This window comes from Etheostoma cragini, chromosome 3 (assembly GCF_013103735.1).
Source record: "Etheostoma cragini isolate CJK2018 chromosome 3, CSU_Ecrag_1.0, whole genome shotgun sequence".
NCBI lineage: Eukaryota > Metazoa > Chordata > Actinopteri > Perciformes > Percidae > Etheostoma > Etheostoma cragini.
This window is the reverse complement of record NC_048409.1, coordinates 5,175,728-5,203,037: the sequence shown is the minus strand read 5'-3', so window position 1 is coordinate 5,203,037 and position 27,310 is coordinate 5,175,728. Positions and strand designations below refer to the sequence as shown.

The window sequence follows — 27,310 nt, the reverse complement described above, 5'->3', positions numbered from 1 at the left end:
CCCCCCCCCCCCCCCCTACAGCTTCAGAATAGATATTTGGCATCTCCAATGGTTACTTGTGTCTGACCCCTCCCTCGGTCAGGCAGCTTTTTTCTCTTTATCTGTTCCTCCAACAATGCTTTCCTAGCTTTCTGCTTCTTTTTTGCCGGCTCAGCCATGACAATAGTGTGAAAAACTCCATTGCCACCTTGTTAGTCGGTTCCTGAGTGGGCGTATGTGTACAGTGCCATGAACCAGTTTGTTATATCCCAAGACCTGATATTCCGCTATACTTCCTGACACTGAGTCTGGCAACGCGCCAGCCAAAAGTTGCAAGGGTGTTTTTTCCGCTCACAGGGGTTAGGGGGGAATCAAGACGACCACCAGTCAACTCGAAATAAAGTCATATGACCATTCCAATGGCTCCGAAGCTGTTCAGTTAAGGTAAATTAAGCTTAAAAAAAACGTAGTTTTGTGATGTTTGCAACCTTTTTCTGACTCTGATTGGTATTACAGGTAGCCTTGTATATCTGGGACAATGGGAACGGTCCTCATCTCACTCCTGTTCCTGAGCTGTGCACAGAGCCGGAGGACTCTCCTCAGACCCGCCACTGTGCCACCACTCTGAGCACCGAGCCTCCTCTGTGTGTGAGTATCTGCTCCGTGTGCAGATCGATTGGATTGTCCTCAATTCACAGGAAGTGGTAAGGGGAAATAAATTAAACGACACAAAGCGGATGGCGCTTCGCTGTGAGATGTTGGCAGCTCTGTGATGATGTACGTTACTTGTGTGTCAGCCTTCGTGCCCACGGCCGCATCGAAGCAGCACCAATATTTCACGGACGGTGCAGTGCGGCCTTGAACGTTATATACCGCCTTGCCTTTATGCACCATTCAGTAGCATATTGTGCGACCTTACAAGAAACGAGTCATTTTTTTGGCTTGCTAAATTTAATTTAATTATCCGCAAAGAAACCCTCATATACTTTGTTTCCAAGCAACATACTTTTACGTCTTCTCATTATCTGTAGTTTCATCATCTTTTCTTTTAATTTAAGTTTATCCATCGCCAATATTGATCTGTATATTTTTGGCTAATCTTCATCTGTTTTCTTCTTTAATCATATCTGGACCTAGGGAATTGAAATTCATATGCAAATTCATGTTGTCCACAGCCGGTGACTAACCAGCTCTCAATTTCTCATTCTCCTTTATCCTCTTTTGTTATCCCTCAGTCACACATGCTCCTCAGAATTTTTTTTTCATGAGCACATATTATGTGATGAATTAAAAATAAAGAAGAATTGTCTTAGGGGGTATTTGTTGCTTGTGAATAAACTGGCTATGCTGTTTCTTTGTAGTAAAAATATGTAGTTCAAGTGTTGGGTTATATAAAAGAAACAAAATTATACCGCAAATATAACCATTCATCAAATATCTCTCATTGTGTTATTTAGGATTTTTTACAAAATTATAATTGCTAGTAAATTACCTCATGTGTAGTTTATTCAGTAGATAATTCAGAAAAGGGATATGTTGTATGTCTAGGACTGATGTCTAGGAGGCAGGCAGTTTCTTGCAGTAGAATAATCTTGCAGGAACTATCTTGAGGCCATACTTGATGTTGTGTCGTATCTAAGTGGGAGCCAGTGAGTGGGTTTGGCTGAGTGGGTCACAAAGTCAGTCAGGTCACAACTTTCAGTGTCCTGTAGAAAGAACCATTTCAGTCAGCTTTAATCATGATTGCCGGTGCACTTGAGTTTATTGTTAAAAGTTTTTATTTTTTTACTGTTTTTGTGTATTCTTTTTCCGACCATGTTGTTGCTATGATGTTTGCTCTAGCTGAACGCTGAAAGAACATTTGGTTTGCGAGGCAATCCGAAGGGTTAGCCATCCTTTAGCCGGCACCCCACGGCACTCTAAAACAATCAATACTGTTGGGAAAAGCGGGGGTGTGCAAGGATGTGTACGTGACTGTAGCTTTGTTAAAAGTGGAGTTGAGATAAGTTGAATTTGGGATGACAGAACTGGCAGCAGAAAGTGTCCCAATTCAAATTTTTTATTTTTTTTATTTTTTCCTCCTTCCCCTCTTAGTTGTGACGGAAAGAAATACAATCTGAGTGATTCGTGATTCAAATTTCATACTGCATGTGCATATGTATCTATATATATATATATATATATATATATATATATATATATATATATATATATATATATATATATATATATATATATATATATATATATATATATATATATATATATATATATATCTAGAGACTGATATGTTTGTATTGTCAGATTTTTTACCTTCCGATGGAAATCGCTATCCTCCATCCTATAAAACGGTATTTATTTGACCAAACAGGAAACAGGACTGGACCAGCCAGTGGAGAAACATGAAGGTTACAGCTTTAATAAGTATTCAGGGAGAAGTTTCCATTCAGACAAAACAAGAGGGGACATATCGTAATCGGCCACACTTGGAAGACAAATTGCCAAGTGGGAGCCACTGCAGCACTTGGCTGCAGTGTCAACAAAGAGTCAAGAGCCTCAAGAGGCAGATTCAAGGATGAAAGACGACAACCAATAAAGTGGCCACGGCAGCAAAGCATGTCCCATTTTATTTTAGGCAATAAACTTATTGTGGTGTTGACGCTGTCTGCATGCAGACTCAGAGGCAAAAGACTGTTTAAATTTGATAAACTGAGTAAAACTGACAAAAAGAAACCATTAACTCCGTTTATCCGTCCCACCCCCCTTTACTCTAACTGCTCTCACTATATTGTTGTTTTCAGCTGCACCAGGCAGCTGTTTGCAGCTTAAAAGCTCTAAAAACCTACTGTACACTATATGCTCAGCACCAGACAGCACACAGACAAAGTTAGCGACTTGCTGGTGGACGTACTGTTGCAGAGCGTTTTAGCAGCTAAAGAGCCTGATATTTCCCTCAGGAGTTGGTAGTGAATAGGGAGTGATTAATAGATTATAAAAAAAAAAAAAACTTCTCTTTAATGGCTCCATGTGTAAGTGAGCACTTGTTTACTAACAAATTAAATAATGAAAACAATCATACGCTTCAGCCCTTGTTTGTACAATATTGTTAAAATATCCAGCTTTTGGTTACCATTTGATCCTTGGGGTTTATCAAGGCACAAGACTGTTACTGCACATCTCATCCAGTCTACAAATGTGTGGTTTTTGCAGCAACCAATTAGGGCTGCATAATTAATCGCAGTTGTATCAAAATCACAATATGAACTAGTGCAATATCCAAATTGCGAGTGGGCACGGTTTTTGTTAATGGCAAAAAATGTGTCAAACAATTCTGAATTGAATACTGTGGTGCAGAGATGTCCGGCGTACAAATCAATCCTACAGACTAAAGAGAAAAACTTTATTTGGTACAGAACCTCACAAAAATCACACTATAATCATTTTAATTATTTTCAATGTTATTAATTTTCAATGTAAATGAGAAAAATCATTTAAAAAACGATCATTCCCTCCAACATTGTGAATCATATTGCAAACGCAATATCAGCCAAGATAATCACAATTAGATATTTTCCTCATATCATGCAGCCCTATAGCCAATGGCATTTTTAATGTATTGTAGATTTTTAATTCATTCTGTCATTTGTTGATTTAGTGCATCTTTCTGTGTGCCCGTTTTGAGCTTGGAAAAAAGTAAAAAAACACACACAATCCAGCCTCTTTCATTTGGGAATGCATGTGTGGTAACAAAGGGTTCCGAGATCCACAGAGAAGTTTCATTTTCTATTTTATACTCTTTAATTTAATTCCCAGTCTCACTTGTTGCTCGTCTATTAAATCCAACACTTTTACATTTTGCAAGCGTACTTTTCTTTTACATAATATGCTGCAGTGTTATCAGCTGCCTGCCAGTATGTCTTTAGCGAGAGCCAAAGACAAATAGAGGGCCAAATGACCTCAGACCATTTACAGAAATATCTAATTAATTTACTTAACGATAACAACTTCAACAGACCACTTAGACACTTAATGAAAACTCAATTTCAACCATTTGGTTGCATATGAAATGGATCCTGTCTCTCTCATATGTGATGAACGTGGTATGTTCATATGAGCATCTTTTTTAATTCTTGTCTCCTATTTTCATCAAAGGGGGAGCCTGTGAATAAAGAAGATATATTTGTAGCTGTGAAAACGTGTAGGAAGTTTCACAGTGAAAGAGGTAAGTGACACTGGATCTCTTAGAGAATTTGCCAGAGGTACTTTTCTTTAAATGGCACATCCTTTTGTCCTGTTTAATGGATTTGTTTTACCTTTGACATGTGTGACTGAGAGCTTTCCATCATTATTATAATAAAGATCTTTCACTAAATTATGTCACTTTACGTCTGAAAGGATTTTGTGGAGCCCCGACAGTGACATGGAGGAGAAAGAAAAAATTGTAGCCCACTGAAAGTCAAAATGTTTTTTTGTTGTTGTTGTTTTTTTCTGTTTTTTTCCTCCATGTCAGTCATTTTTAACAGTATATATTTTTTTATTTTAATTTCATTCTTTTAAATTTTTTTTCTCCATGTCAAAGTCAAGATCTTGCAAATAAAACGGGAGATCTTGCAAAAAAAAAATCAAGATCTTGCCAAAGTGGTTGTCCCAGTACATATATTTTTAATTTTATTTAATTATTTTTTTTAATTTAATCTTGCAAAGCAAAGTCAAGATCACGCAAAAATTTGTCCCAGTACATTTTTTTTTTTTTTTTTTTTCTTTTCTCCATGTCACCTCCGGGGCTCTGTAGGATTTGATAGTATTGGGGTTGAGAAAAATATAATTGCATACCCCCCCTTGGTGCTTGAGATGCACGATCATGCGACAATCCTGCACATGTTCAGAAGTGACTTACTGATGGTAAGTCATGTATTTGCATGCTCTGCCGGATGTCAAGCTATCCACAGTAAATCTGCTTCTCTTTTGACCTGATAACAATGTTGCGGGTTCAGTCATTTGATCAAATTGCCGATATATTTTAGAGGGATCAGACATATTATACACTACATTCAAAGACTGTCACTCAAGAGTGATTGCACTAATTACCTTAATTACTATTTCTCTCCAGGAAGCTGCCATTATCAGTTTTAAATGTAGACTGGAAAATGTATTTTTGATTTATATATCAAAGGCTAGCTTAGATCAATAAAGAATAGACATGAAAGAGCCTCGTATTTAATTACAATGTCACTAAGTGTTGAGGCTTTTTACCTTCTTTACCTGTAGTGATTACATACAGTACAAAAACAATTATGCGGGCATGAAAAATGCGCAGTCATCCATTTGGAAATCAGAGTATAACACTGGACGAGTGATTTTTTATCTTCTATTAAAATCATTGGGAAATCGTAGCTCAAAGAAGTTCTTCTACTGGTACAGCGTGAAAAATATAACCTTCATTACTAAGTTAGATCTTTTGATACTTTCATACTGCAACAGTTGTAAAACTACCTCAAACTAACATCAAAAAGAAATAGGAAACACAGGTCATCGTTATGTGTGGCTCTGTGTAGAGTTGATGCACAAAAAAGGGAAATTGTGAAAAATTCTTCCTAGTCCTTGATTTGGTTTTGATTTGTTCTGTTGGGTTTTATTCTGTCAACAACAGTCTGCACATAAGACACTTTTTTTTTTTCTTTCTTTTTTCGAGAGTTTGTTTTTTGGGGGCATTTCCGCCTTTAAAGGATGGGACCGCTGAGATATGAGAGGGGAGATATTCACAAAACAATAAAGAAGGAAACCAAAGCAAAAGACAGAAATTGACTTGCTTCTTGGGACAGAATATATTATAAAATAAAACAAAAAGTAAATAGCATATAACATACAGTATATGTTATGTATAAAGCTGAATAGTGCTTTATCTCTGCTACATTAAGTAGCAGATGTACGGCATTATTCAGTAAAGGTTGTGACATGCATAATTGATAGTGTTGTGTAGTGTGCTTTAGTAATTTAGTCTTACAGTAACTATTACTTAATATACTGTACATATGGTGCATTTTTACTAAAATTTGGCCGTCATTTCCCTAGACATTTTTACATCTCAGTATATCCTGCCATTCAGTATAAGTCTGATATAAAGTTTTAATTTATTACAAATGTGCATGTGTAGATTGTGTTTTGTTCTAAGATGTGTAATATAGGTGCTTGTCAGTCTATTTTCAAACTGCTCCTCGACAAACCGATTGTCGACTACATAACAGCAGGCAATCAACATCTGACCTGCATGATGCACTTTAGTTTACTTTGGTTAATAATTTCAATGTGGGGATATAAAATAGCAGTGTGATATTTGGAGTCTGTTTCATCAGCTTAGTTGTCAGTTTCTTAGAGCCTTCAGAAGTCAGCCAATTCAGCTTTTTGTTTTTTAGTTCATTCATTCAGTGCTATATATGTCACTCTGCTTCACTTGTGTTGATTTATGTGAGTTGAACACAGCCTTGAGCTGCTGCTGCAGATTTTTTGGGTATCCTGTCTTTCCCAACCCGCATACACTCTGGCTTTGACAACCACAAAACCTAGCACAAAACCTCCAGATTGCATCAGTAAGAACCCAATCAAATCTACACAAAAACATAAAAACACAAAAAAAACAAAGAACCGCTGAAACTGTAGTGTTTTTGTTTTTTGTTGTCTTACAGGATGTAAAAGGTTGTGATGGTCCAGTATTGAGTGAGACCCACAGCCACCAGCTGAAACTGGGCTGCCATATAATCCCATTGACAGCCACGACCGCTAATGTCCGTTAACCAGAAGTGCTTGTTTTTGCCACTGACAGGCTCAGATTGTCACAGATATTATAAGTGTTTGACTACATACTGAAGAAAGGAGTGGCTGTTATCCTGCGGTGCTTTAATGTGTAACTTACACACGCAGTGAATGGGCCAATGTTGGGATGCATTTGTAGCTGTATGCTAGCACAGCTAGCCTCAACTTCAGACTTGAAAGCTGTGCTGTTGGCACAATTCCGCAATGCGTAATTTAAAATCTTTTACATAACACAAAGCTACGCTTTCTGTACTCCAAAACAACAAACTTCCCAGATTCCAGTTCTCTCACTAGCTATCCACACTTCTGTCTTCTCATAATGTAGTCAGACACTTATTAATAATAATAATCTGAGCCTGTTGGTGGGAACACGGCACTTTTACCAGACGGCTATTGACGTTGCGTATTTGCCCCACAGGATTACATTTCAGCTTGGTTCGCGGCAGCTGGCTGCAGGGCTCTCATCTAATTGGACCAATTTCAAAAATTGCTGTTCCCATTAGTTACATGGACAGAAATACATTAGACAAGATGGTCCAGGTTAAAAAATATTGAAATTCCCTTTTTAAGGTTTTTAAAATGTATTCAAACGGGAATTCCTAAATGACAAAAAGGTTTGTACACTTCAAACTTTATCTAAGGCTTTTACATACTACTTAGTTAGTTAGTTTAATTTTATTTCTGTGTCTTGCCAAACATTTGGCCCATCCTACATGGGATTACAAGACACCACAAACTTATTTAGCAAACATCTTCCAGTCGCATATACAAATCGTTTGGGAATACAAGAATGTATGTACTGTATATATACACACAGTATGTACAAACCAAAAATCCACAGATCATCTCTACTATACTACTACTATACTACTATACTATATTCTACTATACTAGTTTTGATACTTCTGCTTATTTTAAAGCTTGAACATTCAGCAGGGTGGGAAGATCAAAGAAGCATAACATTCAATCTTTTTTTTCGTATTTATTTTCAATATATTTTCTAGCTTGACTCTGTTTCTTTATTTTCTTTTTTTTTAGAAACCTCTTTAATCGTCTTTAATAGAATGTTGTATCAAAAACAGACATGAGGGAAACCATGTATTGCAATAAAATATTACATAATTATTTTCTCATGGAAGTCCATTTTGCACTGAACCAGAGGTCTGCATGTTTTGAAACCTAGTAAACACTATTGATTTGTTTCCCCTTTACTCCAGTTCCTGTGATAAAGAAGACTTGGGAAAAGGATGCCTTCTCTTTAGAGTACTACAGCGACCATGCTGATCCTTCAATACCAACCATTAATCTAGGAGTTCCAAATACTGAAAGAGGTAAGTGCACACTTTATAGGCTGAAGTCTTTCAGGCTCAGTTGCAACAACCAATATAGCTACGTGAGAAATTAAATGTCAAAATTAAGTTGAGATCCTAGTAAATTGTGTTGGGATTTTTTAGATTACGGTGCTAATATCTTTTAAAACAATTGCACGTATTTTTTTTTTTAATATTGTTTCTCTGAGTAATTTTAAGGGTCAGTGCTTTCTGTTTGTTCTTGAATGTGTGCCGCTCCTCGCTGACTGAGAGCTATAAACTGCACATTTACTCATCAGGAGCTTGGCCAACATGCCCTGTTGATATCCACAGACTGTCCGTGTTTAATATAATAATAATATAAGTATAATATGTATAGTACATAAGTCAATTTCATCACTCGTAGTTTAGTTTTAATTTTGGCATACTTTGACCTTTTGATCCAGACTGACTGTCAGGTCCATCTGTATGAACTCTTATAGCAGCTCCAAGTGTTCTTTTAAGGATGAGTGGCATAGGAATGAGCCATAGGATGAGTGCCATAGGAAATTATGGCACTGCAGTAAAAACACAGGTTAGCTTGACTTAGCATAATGACTGGTAAGGGGATAAAACAGCTGGCCTAGCTTTTTCTAAAGGTAATAAAGTGCCTTAGACCAGGTGCGTGTGGGGGTAATGTGCAGGAGCAGTGACTTCCTGAAGTCTGGTCATCATCAAATTGTTTCCAGGCAACATGAGGTGACACCAATAAGTTTGGCACATAACCCAAATGTTAAACCACAATATTTGTACATGTTTCTCTACAGAACAACCAAACAAGATCTGCCATGTTTATTAGTAAGTGTTAGAGGCACTGGCTGACCAATTTTGTTACCTTTTGCACAGAGCTAGGTAAGGGACACGTAAGACAGTGTTAAATATCTTCTCATTTAACTATCTAAAGTAAGCCAATTAGAGTATTCCTACATTTGCTCAAGAGAGAGACCACTGTCCCTCTGCATTGAGAGGCTGTACCTGGTAACAAAGCCCAAAGGTGGTTCCCACTGTGGGTGCACCAAGTGTGGCAGACTGAGAGAGCCTGGAACAGACCAGGTTTCTCTGGACGGAAAACAAATTCCCCAGCTTGTCTGACAGCTTGGTGATCCCTCAGGAGAAGCTTTAATCCAACCCAATCCTTAAGAAATATGCTGGATGCTAGAAATGCATAACTTTGATAATCAGAAACAAGTAGGAGAACATGTACATAGTGTCACACAGCTCAAAGGTACCCGGGGTAGTTTTTTTAAAGACAGTGGTAGCTCTCTGTTTCTGCACCCTCCTGGTTGCCTGAGCCAGAGGCCATTTGGGCGAGAAATATTTTCCAGTCTGATGGCTGTTGGCACAAAACGGCACCTAAGACCTCTCATGTTGCACTTTAATGGGATGATGCATCGGCTGCAGTACATTTCATCCCACTGCATGAGAAGGGAGGGATGTTGTTTGAAAGATTCTGGTTTAGTCTGCAGCCTCTCTTCACTGACTATCTCCAGGCAGGTCAGCTCTTTAACAAGGATCTATTTGCATTGAATCAGTGAAGGATGCAAACTGCCACCAGCTACTTGCTGGAACATGCAGTCTAGTCTGTTACAGAGCAGAGCCTTGTCCAGGAATGAAACTCAAGCCTTTCGCTTGTGAAGTTGTTCTCCTGTATCTGTCCAGGTTGTTGTTGTTGTTGATATACATCCCCCGTACTTGAGGGCCGCCTCATCTCCACCTCCTCGTTGTGGATATTGACAGGTCTCAGTGGCTTCTTGCATTGTAACAAATCCACTATCAGCTGCTTTGCCTTCCCGACACAGCTACAGATAAATCTTCTCGCACCAACTGTCAATGCTCTCTGATTCAGGTGTGATGTATGCCCGCTGGGGTCATTGGATATGATTTTTAAAAAATCAAATAGTCATGGGAAATATCCACAAGGAAACAGATTTTTGCTGATCTCATTTAAGATCGTTTAATCTGATTGCAAAAAGGTTTGATCAGATTTCCAAGGATGTGTCGCACTCCAGCTGCTCAAATCCGATTTCTAACTGATTTCAAAACCTTTACAGAACACCTTAATGTTATTTCTGTCAGCGAACCACATGACTTCAGCCAAAATCTGCAGCGATGAAGGAGTTTGACACTGCGGCTAGTAAAGAGCATGCTGATTGTTATTTTCCCTCTATATTGGTAAAATGCCACCAGTAAATGCAAATGTGTGTGTAGTGTACACATCATTGCAACAACCAGTATACCCTGACGTCACTGATGCATCTTGTAAATGTAGAGTCATAACGGCAGTACATCTTGTGATGTCATACCTAATGTAAAGTTGGAGGTCTGATATGTAAAAAGGAAGGTGGCTGCATAATCCCTCTTCAGCTTATAATGCGTCACTAATGTTTAATTGTTTGGAATCAGGCCACGTTTGACTGAAACCCTCCTGCTTTAAAAAATGTAGAGCTTAAAACATTGATTTTAGGAACATAACATTTCTGAAATTTGTTAGTTAAACATGTCTGGTTGTATTATACAGTGAATGACTGCTCCGGGTTAACTGTTGGTGATTAATGCGCGTATACTGTGCAGCTGTGGTAGTTTTAAAAGACTTGTTGAATTTACAGTTCGAGTTAATGGTTCAAATAGATACAATGCTTTTTTGTTTACCTGTTCTCTATTTCTCTCACTGATTGCTGTGTATTATATCAACGATTGCATGGTTTCCATCCCATTGGTGGCGATCTACTAGATTGCATTATGCCAAAAGCTGTTTCTAACATCCTGTCCACATGAGAAATAAACAATTTGTGTCAAGTAAGTTTAGTATAACATAACATCTTAAAACTAGAAAATGCAACTCATACATGCACCTGTGACAATGAAAGAAAACACATTGAAGCCTTCACAAGGTGCTAGGGCTGTGCAACTAAACAAAATGTAATCGGGATTATGATTTTGGCTCCAAATGATTATAAAAACATAATAATTGAGAAAAACAGTGATTTAGCTCATTACGTTTTGCAAGTAAACAACTATTTCCTCTTGTATTCTAAATAGTAAAAGCATTAAGGCAAATTTCACAGTTGTATGTGTTTTTTTTTTTTTACTGTTGATTTATTTAACTTCTCCCACTGTTTAAGTTCAATAATTGCAACATCTTTTCAGATGTTGAGTAATCGTGTTAGATTTTCATTTTTTCAATATTTACCTGAATAATCGTAATCATACATTTTTTTCCCCCATAATTGAAAAAATTATGCCAAGTCCAGCACTCCCACACGTTATTATTATTATTATTATTATTATTATTATTATTATTATTATTATTATTATTATTATTATCACAAATAATTTCAACCATGTTGTACAAGTTGCTTTGCAGGGCTGTTAAAGTATGTTGCATTAGATCATTGATCAATGTATATTATCGTTTAATAATCATTTTTATTATGAATAAATCTGCTTTTTTATTTTCTCAATCTAATTTGGTGTCAAAGATGTCAAAATCTAATTTAAAAGAAATGTCTGTTGTAATTTTCTCAACGCCCAAGGAGGTCTATTCAAATAGCTTACTTTACTCAACAGACAGTCCAAAACTCCCAAAAATAAATAAAGTTTACTATGATATCACATATAGCTAGCTTGACAATTTTTTCTTTATCTATTTATTGTTGCAGTTTTGGGTGGATGAACTGGAAACCTATTCTAATCTAAAGATGTGTTAAATGGTCGTCGTTTCCACTTAGCAGACAGAAACTTTGGTCAAGGCAAAGTGTGCTCTTTTTCACAGTTTACATACCGCGAAGCTGGCAGGCTGGCAGCTGGTTAGGCCATAAGAGAGAAAAAGACCCTGAGTGGATGTCTCAAACCTGCTCATTTGCATACCTTGACATGTTAGCTAGCCCGGGGTGCTGCTGGTGTTAAGTTTGTGTGAGTTTGATGTCTTGGGCCCTGTCTCTGCTCCTCTCAACCGATAAATTATTTTTGTATTTTCTGAAGCCAGTGTTGGATAAGTCTTTCTCATAGATCATATTGGAGAAAGTGTCTCTTTTTCTTTAATTTTGCCTTCCGCTGCATGCCGTATTTTGTTCTTCCGGGAGACAACATTCAAGTGTTGGAATTTTGGCAGCAATCCACAGTCCATCATCAAGGCAGCAGGATTTTCTCTAGTTTGGTAGGCTGCCAGATACAGAAGCTACTGTCAGTTAAGTAACTATGCATACTGCCAATCAAACAGTAGATTGGAACTTTTTTTACCGGTGGTGTGCCTCTGATGTCTAGAAAAGGTGATACTTTAAAGATGATTGGCCCTTGATTAAACACCATGACAACAGAAAATAAAATGTGCATAATAGTGTGTCTTTAAAAACAATTATGCAATGGAGTCAGTCACAAAAGTATATAGTAAAGCCACTAGCCATTGCATTAATCAGATAAGTATGCACTGAAAGGATATATGATTGAGGTCGAATGAAACGTCAGTTAATGTTTCTCTCAGTGCCAAATACCCACATGGTACTGAGTCAGTTATCGGACTCAAATTCAGGTTTGATAACTGTCAAAGTCAGGACATAATTTCGTTTTTGTTGACCTGTTTGTTTCATTTCTAAAACCTTGAGGTTTATGCTTATGCTTGCTGAGAGCTGTCTTGGACTTCATCAACAGTCAAGTCATCAATATGTGAGCAATTGCAGCCACCACCATTAATATTTATTTTTTCACCTTCTACTGACTTAATTGATTCCATTGACTCGCCTTTGTTTTGAGAGCCAAGTCTTAAAACCATTGTGTGTGTGTGTGTGTGTGTGTGTGTGTGTGTGTGTGTGTGTGTGTGTGTGTGTGTGTGTGTGTGTGTGAGTGAATTTCAAGCCCTTTTTTTCTGTAAATGAAAGCAAGAACAATATATTTTGTTATGAGATGTGGGGGGAAAAATCCTGATACTAATAAAGTAGCCACGGATGATAAATAGATATACTGCATTAGGAAAACATCAATAAAACTGACCTACAGACTACTTTAACCATGAAATACATTCACTTGGTAGTTTGTAGAAACAAGCTTTGACTCCATTAAAAACTATCTGGGTGTGAGGGACCAAGCAGTTAACCCTTGTATGGAATCAAATTGACCCATTTCAAATTTTTACAAGAAGAAAAATGGTACAAGTACATTTTTTCTACCTGAAAATTAATGGCCTTGCCTTATTTTCTGTGAAAACATGTACTCCAGACTCAATTCAAAAAAACATGCTGGATATAACCACCACTTATGTTTTTCACAAGAGAAGAATGATCATATAGTGGATTTTCAACATGAATTATAACCTGATGACAAAAAATTTACTTGTACCATTCTCAATCGTGTTCTAGTAGAAACTGATTGCATTCTCTTAACATATACTGTATGTTATCTCAATTGTTTGAAATTGAGATAAAGACAATGTTTGTAAATAGAATTGCTTATAAAACCCCATATAGGTCACAGGTCAATTTGACCAGGAGATACGAGAAAGTCCCAAAAGTAAAGACAATACAAGGGTTATGCAAGAGGAGTCACAAGAAAGTTCAAAAGTAAGGGGTTTTATTTCCCAAAAATCATTACAACAAAATGAAGTTAAGTTTTGAGCCCGTACAAGAGGTCAAATAAACAGACGGTAACTAAAGCTCTGAACATAAGAGACTCAAAAATACAACTGACCTACTATCAAAGAAACAAACCTACCTTACAACTTATTCCAAAAGAAATGTACTTGTACTTCACCTTAACTCCACAAAAATACTCAAATATAAATCTAAACCCTATATTATCCAAGGAGATATGACCCCATCATATAACTGCATCACACAGGAATGTTGCTCCTCCTTGGGTCCCTGTAGAAGCACCACCCCCACATCCCTCTCAGAGACTTTACTATGAACAGTTTCTCAAAGTTTGGACTATGTAAAACGGGGCTCTTACTCAAAGATTTTTTGAATGCCCTTGAAAGCGGCCACCTCCTCACCTGTCAGCTGAACCTGGTTGGGAGCTCTCAAGCCCATCTCATCCTTGAGGAGGTTCACATGAAGCACGCGGCAAGAACACTGATGCCCTGGAGGGAGACCTGATAGGTGATGGGCCCCAACTTTTTCTTCACCTCAAAAGGCCCCATAACCAAGACTTCCTTGCCCGGTTGAAGGCCTCTCTGAACATGCTCACTTGTCATACTAAGTCTTTTGGTGCTTTTGGGCCTCCGGCATGTGTGTCTGGGCTAGTTCCCAAATTTGCTGCTGTTTCTCTCTCATATGGACAACATAGTAGATTACCGTAATAGTCCCTTCCTTCCCCTGATCTCCTACCCAAGTGTCCCTTAATAAGGCTAGAGGACCCCTCACCTTATGACCATAGAGTAGTTCAAAAGGGGGAAAAACCTGTGGTACCTCACTGTATGCAAACAAAAGGTAGGGAAGTCAGTGATCCCAGTCAGATCCAGTCTTTGACAAATTTATGGAGTATTTGCTTGAGGGTCTGATTGAACCGCTCTGTCAGCCCATCTGTTTGAGGGTGGTAGGGCGTAGTGTGCACAGTCTTTATGCCGAGACATTTAGACATGAAATTATTGCCTTGGTCTGTTAAAATTGAACAAGGGAAACCAACTCTTGAGAAAAATTGCACCGAGGTTACTACCAACATGAAGCGGTTTGCTTTTCTCCACTGGACCAACAATATCCATCCCAAGACGCTCAAAGGGGATACTTATAACGGAGAGGTTGAAGTGGAGCTTTGGAGGGACTTTTCATTAATGTCTTTTGGCACGGACATTCTACTGCAATTCTCTCAAAGGTAATTAGAAAATGTTCAACATCATCATTTTCTGTGAATTTTTCAAGTGTAGGCTCATGAAAGGATCAAGACTGACTTGCTGAAGGCATAGTGGGGTAGATTGACTTTGTACAGGGTGAGGTTTGGGCCTTTGGATCATACACATTCAAATCATAGTCCCCAGAGGGATCTGGCACTGTGGAAGCAGGCTCTGGTACTGGAGGTGTGCAAACCTCTACCTCCTGCTGCGGAAGGTGATACTGCTGCTGTAGTTCTTTGAACTGGCACTCCTGACTGTTGGCTTCCTCTCTCGATTTTGCTTCTCGGACCTCCTGTTGATCCATAAATGACCGCCTAATCCCACTCAGGTCACTCAGCGTTGACTCTCTGCCATCTTCATCCTCAGCGCTTGGTGCTCCATTTAGTGCTTCACCTTCCATTACATCCTCACTGTCTTCACATGCTTAAAAAAAGGGGGAAAAACCAAAATAGTGGAACAATTGAAAAAAATTACTTGTTCCCCCTCAACTGGCTTATCCCAACACTGCTACCATACGTGAGGGACGAAGCAATTAAGCAAGAGGAGTAACAAGAAAAGTTTAAAAGTAAGGGGTTTTATTTCCCAAAAATTGTTGCAACAAAATTAAGATAAAGCTTTGGGTCCATATAACCGGTCAAACAAACAGACATTAACTCAAGCTCTGAACATAAGAGACCCAAAAATACAACTGACCTACTACCAAAGAAAGAAAATTGACTCATGTATTGGCTGATCAGACCAATTTTGACACACAGGGAGACTAACATTAACACTATTACCTTAACTACAAATAACAGCAAAACCTGCTTAAAAACTTATTCCAACAGAAATGTACTTTTACTTGACCTTAACTCAAATAAAATACTCAAATATAAGTCTAAACCACAAAATATCTAAGGAGAGAATGAAATCTGTAGTCACAAAGAACAATGAAGTCTTGTATAAACACAAAAGCCCTGCTGGATATATATTTTGAAAATGGAAAGAAACTCAACAGTTTGAGGTTACAAATGTGTCATAGTCAAGATAAAGGAAAGGAGAGGGTGATGCAAGACCTTGCAATGGGAAAATGGCATGAGAACTTTATCAGGTAAATACTTCAATCTTTCAGGGTCAAGTGTGGTATGCTTACCAAAAACATACACACACACACACACACACACACAAAGGGATAGCTAATACCAGGCGATAGACACTTCTGAGACACTTTGTGTAGGATCATTCTCAGGTGTAGTCTCATTTTGGTGCTGACATTTAAATACTGATAGAGGCTGCATGAGACATGTCCATGGAACTTACTGCATCTTCCCATGCCCCTGAACATCCCTCACTAACCTCCACAAACCAGAAATGAGATTGCTAGGCTTGTCTGAAGATCTGCCTCTAAAAGTGTGTTTTTGGATTGTGTTGCTGTCAGCAGTTCAAGGTGTCCTTTCTTATTCTATATTCAGATACTAGGGGAAGAACACCTTGGGTGCCTTTATAAATAAAACAGTAGGGCCTCAGTATTCTTTGCAATGCTTGCCACCAGGGATTTCCATGTCTCAGTTCTCAGCCCTGATGGTTTGCAGATATTTGGATATACTTCTTTGGAGTATATCTTTTTTTTGGGTTTCTCTACCACTTGTGTACCACCACATCACTGTTTTTGTTTTTACGAGTTGGCGGAATATTTTGTTCCATCTGAGAGTCATGTCAAACATGCCAGCGTAGGAAAGTTTGATCTTCCTGGCCCATCATACCTTATTATTTTTTTTTTTAGATGCCAGAATATAGACAACAGCTTTCCTTGTGCTCGCAAAGTTATACAGAGGACACATCCTCACATTGAAAAGATTTCCTTTATGTTGTATAATAGGAGTCTTAAAAAGGTGCCGGAGTAATTTTGCCCCTTGAATGTCTGACACTGGTTTTTATCACTGCACTGATGTGTCCGCCTACAGCCACATCTGCTTTTGAGGTGTCCTTGTGCTCAATGCAAAACTGCTACTTGTTATCAGTTTAATGCTTAAATATAAGTTGCAAATGTTCTGCACCCTTGTTAGGTTAGGCTTAGTCTCACATTGCCAGATCTAGCCTTACAGCGCTGTGGGTTAAGGTCTGACTACACCACAGATACATTCCAGGATAAGATGGAAAAAACACTTAGCTCCGGATGCAACAGAGGCTCTGCAAAATCATCTCAGGAAGGAACTTAGTCCCAAAAGGTCCCAGATAGATAGTGAATAACGTTCTTTGTAAATGTTTGAAAATGATTCTTAGAAAGAACCAAGCAGGTTTGCCTTGTTGCACTGTCCAAATTTCCCTTAAAACCTGCTATTTTCAGCGTGTAGCTTGCTACCTCGAAGGTTGTTGTTGTCATTTCCCGTAGCAATTGGGTTGTAAAAACGGCAACATCTTGAGATACACTGATGCTATTGGCTGGGAACAACGTTCATTGCAAACTGCACAAGCCAGAGAATGTAACGCTGTCTTTGGTTTTGCTGTAGCCCGCCCACGGAAAAAGATACACACAATAGAAACCAAGAAATGATGCACTATCTAGATTTCTCTATGTCAAAACTTGGGCTGAAACTACAATATTGTGAAGGGACCAGATAATTATGGATTACAAGACTTGGATATTCTAATACCTTAGGGTGTTTTCGATGTAGAAAACTAAGTTTTTTGGCGATCTTTCAACGCTGTGATTAAAGACACGAGGAGACAGGTAGGAAACACACACTCGATTAGACTCAAATCTTTCTGTGTTTCTTTACTTCAGAACATGATTATAACCGTTGTGAGTCACCTTATTGCTTCGTGTGTGGGCTCGATGGAATCAGGATACTTTAAGCTTTCAAATGATGTATGGCATGAGCATGTTTATGACGGTTTAATGCTTACAATTTATGAGAGAAGTCAGCACTTCCGAAAAACGGCGAGTTTATCTTCCGTGGACGGGAACTATGCGCTCAAGAAGCTAGGTTAGAGCACAGTAGTCCTACTCATTTGTATTGCCTCCTCAAAGGCTACTATCAAGAGAAGGAAAGTGTTTGTTGCAATTATTTTTTTGATATTGTGTAAATAAACCAGTTACAGTAATGTCTTATCCAAGGTAACATGTTGACACCTTTCAAATCCTTTAGCTTTAGCGTCATTTATGACTTCAATTTTTTCCTTTTTATGGCAGAGCTGTTGTCCTGTGTGTGTTTGTGTGTATGCAGCCGTGTGTGTGCATGTAAATGCCGGATTAAGTGCATTTTTCTAACAAGGTCATTTATCTTTGGGAACCAGAATACAGCACCTGGTCAATATGTGATTAAGTCGTACAGGCCAGTGCATTGATACCATGCCTCTGTTTGCAGGCCACTGCGGGAAAACATTTGCAATCCTTCAACGATTTCTAAGCAGCTCTGTCCCAAACACCAAGTGGCTCCTTGTTGTGGACGATGACACACTCATTAGGTATATTTTCATGATTTGGAAATGGGTTTTTCAACATAGTGTTTCACAGTATCTTATTTTTTAAATGCCATGCTTTCATTTCTCTCAAAGAGTGACATTTATTCACGCATTATGTGACAGATTCAGTCTCAGCCATGAAAAGGTTTCCACAGTGAAAGAGAATTAAGTCATTATGCGGAAATGGGTTCCAGAGATAAAACCATCCTGCTGAACATCTAAAAAGCTCACTACATAAATTGAAGTCCAGCTGGCTTCACTTTATATCCATCAGGTTGCCTCTCTGTGTGGAAGCCTCTGGCTGTGTAATAGTGCCTGAGGGAGAGCAGTTATATCACAGCTTCTTAACGGACAGTTTCATATGTGTGTTTGCAAAAAGGGATGTGTGTTACATGATGATGAGCTTGATCTGTGCTTCCTGTAGCCTCTCCAGACTGCAGGTCTTGCTGAGCTGTTACAACCCCTCTGAACCAGTGAGTCTCGGGGAGAGGTACGGCTACGGCCTGAGCCAAGGCGGCTACAGCTACATCACGGGGGGTGGAGGGTGAGTTTTACTCCTCAGATGCTCGGGGAATAATGATGAAAGATATAGGCAAGCACAGGGACTATAAATATGTAATGGAAGACCTGTAATCTGTAATTTACAGATAAACCACTTCAATTCACTTTAAAATTACTTTGCTCCCTTGAGGGAAATTTTGATTTGCAGGTCCACACACTGTTACATTAAAGATACTCAATAAAAAATATGGACTAACCACAAAATACCGTAAAAAGATGGTCATCGGTTGACAAGACAGGGAGTCGATGCTTCACACTACATCATGCAAACTGTTAGTCACTGCTAGAAAACCTATTGCACAAAAGAGCCATCATTTCTTATTATATTCGAGAAAATTTAGGCAATAAGCACACATGCTCTGTCAGCTCTCAGTGCTGGAGGAAAGCTGTACAATAGAATCTTGAGCTGTGTGAGAAACTCTATTTGGGGACACATCACTTGCTGTGACACTTTACAGCACTGCAACTGACAGATTTCTCAAAGTGATATCTTCTAATAACTGTTTTGAGTGCCAATGAGCGATTTCTTTTTTTTTTCTCCTTTTTTTTTGGACAAGCCAAGATTTGTTTGTTTTTTCATGTGTAATTGCGTCTCTTTTCAAAGAGATGCCACATCGTTGCTGCCCAGGGCCGATTCACAGAAAACCACATCTCCCTCTCAGCTTGATTTTCAGTTTCACTCACGACTCTGTCGCCCTCTCACTGGTTGAATGAAATGAGCTAAGATGACAGCTGAAAGACATACTTATTATTGTCTGGTCATATTTGAACAATTGCTTCTAAACCGATCACTTACAGCGCAGCTAAATCGGCTGTGTTGCGTATCTCTTTTGACATGTCTGATGTCCGCCTGTGTGGTGCTGCAGTATGGTGTTCAGCAGGGAGGCTGTGGTCCAACTCCTTAACAGCGGCTGCAAGTGCTACAGCAATGATGCGCCGGATGACATGGTGCTGGGAATGTGCCTCAATGCCCTCGGACTTCCTGTCACGCACAGTCCACTCTTCCATCAGGTTGTATTAACAGTCTTACAATACATCCTTTGAGTGTGTCTCTGTGTGTATGTGTGTGTGGGGGGGGGGGTTGCCTACTGTATGGTGCTGAGACTGAAGTGGTTACCCATTTTGGAATTAAATACCATCCATGTATTTTCTTGCCAAAGTATACTGGAAATAATTTAATTTAGAATTTAATTATTATTGGCTGGGGGAAAAGTCATCCCTTTAAATCTCGTCAGCAGTGTTCAGTCTTAGGGGAGGTTTTGCAGTGCGATACGGGGCACCTTTAAACAATAAAAGTCATATTTCATCAGCGGTTTTGCAGACTCATCATCCAGAGAACAGATAGAGACTTCTTATCTCATCTTATTGGTAGTCGACAGCACAAGCGGCCCGTATCTGATATTCAGAGGCCCCGCACGCCCTCACGGGTGCTTTCAGTTTTGCTGGCTGATTACACCTCCGCTTATGTTTAAGTCATCTTAAATCTCTGCTCTTGTAATTCTAAATCGGAGATATCAGGAATCTCTCACAGCCGCGATATCGCCTATTTGGCATAGAGAAGAAAAATGACTGCAATTCTGGCAGTTATATGAGGTTTCTCATTCTTGCCATTCTGCTGACATGATGTTAATCCTGCATCATGGCACATTCTCGTTGTTTGGGATGGATGGGAAAGATACCCACAGGTATGACTCACTACTGTTCACATCATTGGACAACTTAAGATGGTTGCAGATGTGGTTTTGTGAAGGTTAGGAACATTGTGATTGTGCAATGCCATTATTGTACAATATCAATAAAATATGTGTTTAGTCACCCTGCATGATAGACATTTGTCTAATACCAGCAGACATATGGACTTGTTATAGTAGGAAAAGCACAGGTGTTGCTAATAACATTATCAATGACTCTAATAAGTCTGTTAATAAGTGAAATCAGCTGTGTGAGTGCACCGTGAGTGTAGGATCTCAGAGAAACAATTTGAATAAAATCAACTGCTCCATTGCTTAGTTTTTCGGTATGCAGCATCTGTTTCAACATAAACTTCCACGTTCATGCCTTCACTCTTGCTCTGTGTACAGCACTTGCACCGAGTCTCTCGTGGCCGCTTCCAAATATAAATTACTATACTTAATCTTACCTTTCAGGCGCGCCCAGAGGACTATTCCAGAGACTTCTTAGCGCACCAGGTGCCCATCTCTTTCCATAAACACTGGAACATCGACCCCATTGCTGTTTTCAACAAATGGCTTAAGGATGACTTGAGGGCAGACGCTTCAGATGGACTTAATAAGAGCGCTAAGACGGAGCTATAATAATTTTGTGTGTGTGTGTGTGTGTGTGTGTGTGTGTGTGTGTGTTTTGAAGTCATGGAACATTGTCCTTCACAGATGTAAATGTTTTTGTATTGTTGATGTTGAGCTGTTATTAAAGGGGCCATGCGAGTGTCCTGACTTGATCTGTGAGTGTCTTCATGGATGAGTAACTGAGGTTACTGATATTTGGGAAATATGGATAATGCATGTGTATATTTATATCATGTGAAAAATCTGAATCTTACAAAGGAAGATCTTCTCGGGGAGATATTGTGTACAATGCTATGGCTAATGCTGTGCTCCATTTTGACATAAAAGTCTAAAAATTTTACATTTGCTTATCTATTTCTTTGAAGACCTCTTGCAGACTTTAGTATTAAAAGTCCCATGGCATGAAAATGTCCCTTTCTGAATCGGAATCTTTACCCCCTATGAGGTCATAAGGGGCAAGGTTACCTCCCCTTTCTCTGCATTGCCCGCCCAGAGAATTTGGCCCACTCACCACTGAGAGAGAGACATCATGGTCTTCAAATGAGCAAAGTTGGTCAAAGTCACATACCACACACCCCCCACCGTAAGATACAGTATTAAAGGACCACTAAGGCCTATAAAAAAGAGACTTCAGATACAGTATTAGAGGACCAGGTGCAAGGTCTATATAAAAGCATCCCAAGAGCACCATGTCATGAGACCTTTAAGCAGTAGAATATGAGTGATGAAGCTGTTAAAGGTTAATTGAGGCTGAGACTAAGATGGTGAAACGCAGACTGTGTGGTGCAGCTAAATGGTTTTAAAGCTCTCTAAAGTATGCTGAAAGTTTGTAATTACTTCCGAAATGTACCCAACATGGAGACTATAACAGCTTCTCAGGTAGATAAACGTCTTACTTTTACTTTCTACTCACCTAAACAACCTCATTAGACTTTTGGCTAAGACCATCTGTTTCTCAACGCTCTCTTTGACCTCAGTCACAGGAAGAAAAAAAGGAGCATAATTTCATGGACATAATTTAAATTCCAAACATTAGCTGATGAACTGAGGTACGAGGTAGAAATGAGTTTGATCAACATCATTACGCATTTTTTCATTTTCATTTTTTTCCCCACTAAATGAACTGTCTCCGATAATTCATTGGCATACCCAATGACTTGCTGACCATTATTAAAGGTCTTTCAAAGACCTTGAGTCACTGTTGACGGATTAAACCTTTCTCCTGGCTGTTTGCCAAACAAAAAATTAATTTGGGGCTGTAAGGCTTCATTCTCAGTAAAAAACACTGGAAATAGAAGCTGCCTCACAGTCGCAAAAGAGAATGTGAGGATTAGGAAATGCTGGATACTAATTACACTGAACTGATGAAAATTTGAAATGTTAATGTGGGAAAAGTCATTACTGTCGCTCTGTGGAAGACACACTGTAATCCAGAAGATGTTCCTCTGCTCATAGACTCTGTCACTACCGTGGTGCTAAATTTACACTGTCCTAATAGCAGTGGGCTGGCTTGAGTTCATGAAAAGTCTATTAGCCTCAGGCTTTTGAAGCAATGCAATAAGTCAAGCCGACATCTCCTCACACACCTGTGAATTGTATCCTTTTTGCAGGAAACAAATTAAATTCCTTGTGGGACTCACCCACTCGTAAAGTGATGAGTGGTGGGAAGACAGTACTTTTACCGAGGGAGATCCTCTTTCTAATTCTAAGTAGGTCCTCACAAAATGCTTGCTCCTCCATTATTTCTAGCGTGTCAGCAACAACATTCCGTTCGGGTTCGACTTTGTCTGCCGGTTGAATTTTATGCTTTAATCCTTTTTCAAAACAGAAAAATTAGTGAAGCACAGCATTTCCTCCGAAAGACATTCTCTATTCCCTTTTCGATGAAGACCATGAGTTTTTAGAAATACTGAGGTTATGCACTTCTCCCCCTCAGAAGAATATTGAACAGACATTAAGAGTGCCCTGCCACGTGTATTTAATTCCTTTGTGGTAATGACTGAAGTTTACCATGGACTCTGTAAATTGGTTACCTTGTTTCAAGCCATTGTAGCGTGGTAAAGAAAGCCCGCAGGAGGACTCGATTTGTGCCAGTTCTCCTTCATATTCATTGAGCTAAGCTGCTTGACTCTGATTGGCTAACAGCTAGCCAATGAGAGCCTGGCTATCAGCATCCTTTACCCAGCGCAACTGGGCTAATGAATAGTAATGACGTCAGACTCACCAGCTGTTGTGATTGGCCTGATTTCTTCTCTTATTTCTTTTCAGTGGCTAGCGCTAACAGAGGAGGTAGCAGTTCATTTTCACATTCACGACATAACACAAACGCATATAGACCTGACATATTTAAAAAAAATGTAAGTAACAGTTTTGTTTGGCAGGGCACCTTTAAAAGAAACACGTGTTTTTGGAATTTTGGAAATAACTGTAGGGTCATATTCTTTGTAGATTTTATTGCCCTACAGAATGGTCTAAATGTTTCAAGGCATCTCCACACTCAGATATAAAACTCTGAAGCGGAAATACTAAATTCTTAATTTATATTTTATTTTTTCGAGGCCTGACGAAATCTCGTCTTAAAAGATGTGTTACTTTGAACGTAGAGAAAATCCAATGTTTGACAAAAAGACATGACTTGAGTGTCCTCCAAAGTCAGAGCACTACGGTCTACAGAGTGACGTCCTAACCCTGCTCAAATCATCTGCTGTGCAGCTCGGAACGTGGCTTTGATCATCACTTTAGACACTGAAGGGACTTAGCATCAAAAAGCATTCAAAAAACCCACCACAGATGCCTCATTCCAGTCATTTGTGCCACAATATTGCTCCGTGAACAGTTTTTGCAAACATGTTTTTTGTCTTTTGTTCTCTTTGGTATTATCAGAATTCACAATTTTCATCCAGTCGGGGATGTATTTTTTTGTTATTTGCTCATAATAAGGAAATGATCAAAAGAAAAGAATGGGTTTGATACTGGACCAGAGGCAAAGTCTCTAATGGGTCTGTGAGGCTTTACTTTGCAATATTCATCCTTTGATCTCAATTTTAAAGGCTGGATTCACTGAAATTGCAAAAAATATCCACTTGGTTACTTCTAGGTTTTAATGCACACAGTTTTGTTTGTCCAGGTGTTTAGTTATCTGCCTTTTGATGCTTTCTACCAAAGCAATAGTCACCTTCAAAACTGTGGGATGCATGTTTTGTAATTTAGGCAAAGTCGCCCTTTAGTATTGCTGTGGATTAAATTGGGAACAGCATTAAGGAGTTGGTACCTACTGTATTAGACAATCCCTCTTCACCTACCTTTAGTCCTGTCTTTGAAGCCGTTAGCTTCATTACAAATGAACTGTTCAGAAAGTTCAGGTTCTCATCATGTTTCAATGTCTGCTTTCATCTTTGTGACTAAAGGTTTTGGTTCAAATGGCTGGATTAATATTCATAAAGTGACATTTGAAAAAAGCCGTAGAGAGTCCTGGCTGGAGAGCAGTTGAAAGATTTAGATTTTTCAGCGGGAACCGTTGGAACATGAGTGCGTTTTCCTCGGAGGATTCCCTGTGACCAGCAGGGCCTCCAAAGTGGGGCAGATGAGAAGAGTCAGTGCCTTCTCAAATCTCTGTCACAGTTGGCTCAGCTGAACCTTTTATCATCACTCAGTGATCTCACTTGTTGCCAATCGGTTTTCCACCCCAACAGTGACCGCAGGATCTCTTTAGCAAAGTCAATCATGAGCCACGGAAACTTCATTCTCCTAATTACAGTAAGTTGTATCATTAGGTAAACATGCAGCCCTGTGAGTGCTGTAATATATCACATTTCTGTAGCATTTTAGCCATGCTAGTGGCTCTGACTGTAGGGCCGGCTGTTGTTGGCCACTGTGACCTCATGTCCCTCCCATTCTCAGGAACGCGATATCTCAGGAACGCCTGAAGGGAAATTCTTCCAATGTCCACTTGGACTCATGGATAAACTCATTCAATTTTTGGTGATCAAAGGTTAACTCACTCCCACAAGCCATCATGACACTGTCTTTCTCCCCAGACTCAAATCCCTTCTAAAAACCTACCATATTCAAACCGGCATACTGTAATTTTTATAGTATTTGTTTGTTGGGTAACACTTGAAGGTATCTACATAACAGTGACATGACACTGTCATAAGCATATGACCCATAACCCTAACCATAACTTGTCATGACAAAACTGAATGACACATACTAAAAAAAGAGTTATGTCATAAACATTTATGACTTGTTTACAATGTTTATGACACGTTCATGACAGCGTCATGTCACTTTTGTGTAGATATCTAAGTAAGTAAAGTGTTTGTTGTTGTTTATTGCTTTGTATATCTGCTTTGTCTATGTTGTGTTTGTATCTTTTTATTATTTGTACATGTTAGGTATCCCTGAATGTCGAGAAAGGCCACTGTGACCTCACAAAAGGCATCTTGTCCATAACTTTTGGCCATAAATACGTTTTGGCCCATAACTGACGTGATGACAATTTATAACCCAAAAGTCAACTTCACTGTGACAACATAATGTTCACAGAAAAAAACGCTTTTCTTGCCATTGTTCAACGCCATAACTCAGAAAGAGAAGTGAAGACATTTGGTCGGGATACTGTTGTGGTGACACTAACCATGGGTGCCCACCCTGGCGATTGTATGGATGATCTGTGCTGGCCGGGTGTAGATGTGTAGGAAGCATCTGCAATTCATCAAACAATACACCTAAAATACACCTGCTTCAAAGTCTTTACTTTATTACGATGTATTATATGAGTCTAGAGAGACATGAATCTGAACTGCAACTTGACTAGTTGGCAGAGGTATACATCCGCGAGGCAGTAACTCTAGTTTTTTTGTTGCTTTTTTTACATGTTTTCACTTTAGGGGTCAAGTAGAGTGTGAAAACTAATTCATTCAAAACTAATATTTTCTCCTAAATTTAAGACCCCTGGCAACTACACTCCCACCTCTCTGTCATGCAAGACAGAAATGAGCCGGGATGTTTGATGAGTCCAATGTGTAACTGTCTAATATCAATGGGAAATCTCCATGATACTTTCCAAACATATGAAGTACTGATTTTCAACATTAAGCATTCAAAAGGTGTTCCTCAGCCAGAGTCACATCTTCGCTTGTCTATTTGGAATAATAAAATCATGATAATGAATGTTGGCTAGGCTGTCGATGTATATGTATAATTCAGCAGTGTCTTGTAAGGGTAATATAATTGTGCCTGCACAAATTAGCCTCGCTGAATAAACTCAATGTCAAATTACAAAACTGAGCTTGAGAGGGGTCTCTTTAAAGAGGGAGAGTGGATATTACAGAAGGTGTTAAACGTGTGCAGATGTTCCGGTAAATGGGCAGGTTGCAGTTAAAGCACGCCAAGGACAAGTGTTGAAAGTCAAAACACTACCAGCTCGAACCGCTGGTTACACAAGATTAGTTTTGTAGCGACTTCAATAGTAAAATAAATAGTGTGCTGTCATGGTGTCAGGCTACGATAGCTATGAAGATATTTCTAAACACTTACCCTCCATCAGCTGCTTATTCCAAAAGAAGATTGGATTAAATAAACGTGACTGTCCTTGCAGGGAAATTTATCTTGAACACGAAAGTCACGGCAGCAAGGACACACACACAAAACGCACACAAAATATAGCGTACAAAATTAATGACATACACCATGGTAAAAAATCCCAAATACTGCAACCACAAATACATAATAGGACCTAAGGAAAGGATAGAATGGGCATTAGAGGCAGTGTGTGTTATCCAGACCATCATTCTGATTTAATCCGTTTTATTGGCAGGGGAACAACAGACTGCTTGTGTCTGTTCAGGCTGCAGCATGGGGCACTGTATCACCTGCCTGATGGAGAGAGATGCGGATATATACACTCACAGTAGATGTAATACCTTGTGTGATCAACTTTCTATGGATTTAACAATATACCAGAACACTAAAAATAAGATGAAATACTCACTCAACACCCAAAAAACCTCACCATACAGTAAATCACTATAATACTG

The 27,310-nt window shown here is 39.0% G+C and overlaps 1 protein-coding gene and 1 long non-coding RNA gene across 2 annotated transcripts in view; one reads left to right on the top strand and one right to left on the bottom strand.

Moving 5' to 3' along the window:
• The window catches only part of b3glcta (beta 3-glucosyltransferase a), a 69,456-nt gene extending 47,927 nt beyond the window's left edge, over positions 1-21,529 (top strand). The window contains exons 9-15 of the mRNA XM_034867278.1: positions 496-627; positions 4,132-4,201; positions 8,007-8,120; positions 18,306-18,405; positions 18,827-18,946; positions 19,830-19,974; positions 21,111-21,529. Of these exons, the coding sequence (XP_034723169.1) occupies positions 496-627; positions 4,132-4,201; positions 8,007-8,120; positions 18,306-18,405; positions 18,827-18,946; positions 19,830-19,974; positions 21,111-21,278 (849 nt within the window). The 3' untranslated portion in view covers positions 21,279-21,529. The remainder of the gene's footprint in view (positions 1-495; positions 628-4,131; positions 4,202-8,006; positions 8,121-18,305; positions 18,406-18,826; positions 18,947-19,829; positions 19,975-21,110) is intronic.
• LOC117942001 lies at positions 13,664-27,310 on the bottom strand. The gene is made up of 3 exons (XR_004656036.1): positions 27,301-27,310; positions 14,068-14,073; positions 13,664-13,837 (listed from the first exon to the last, which is right to left on the bottom strand). It is a non-coding gene; the product is annotated as an uncharacterized LOC117942001 (long non-coding RNA).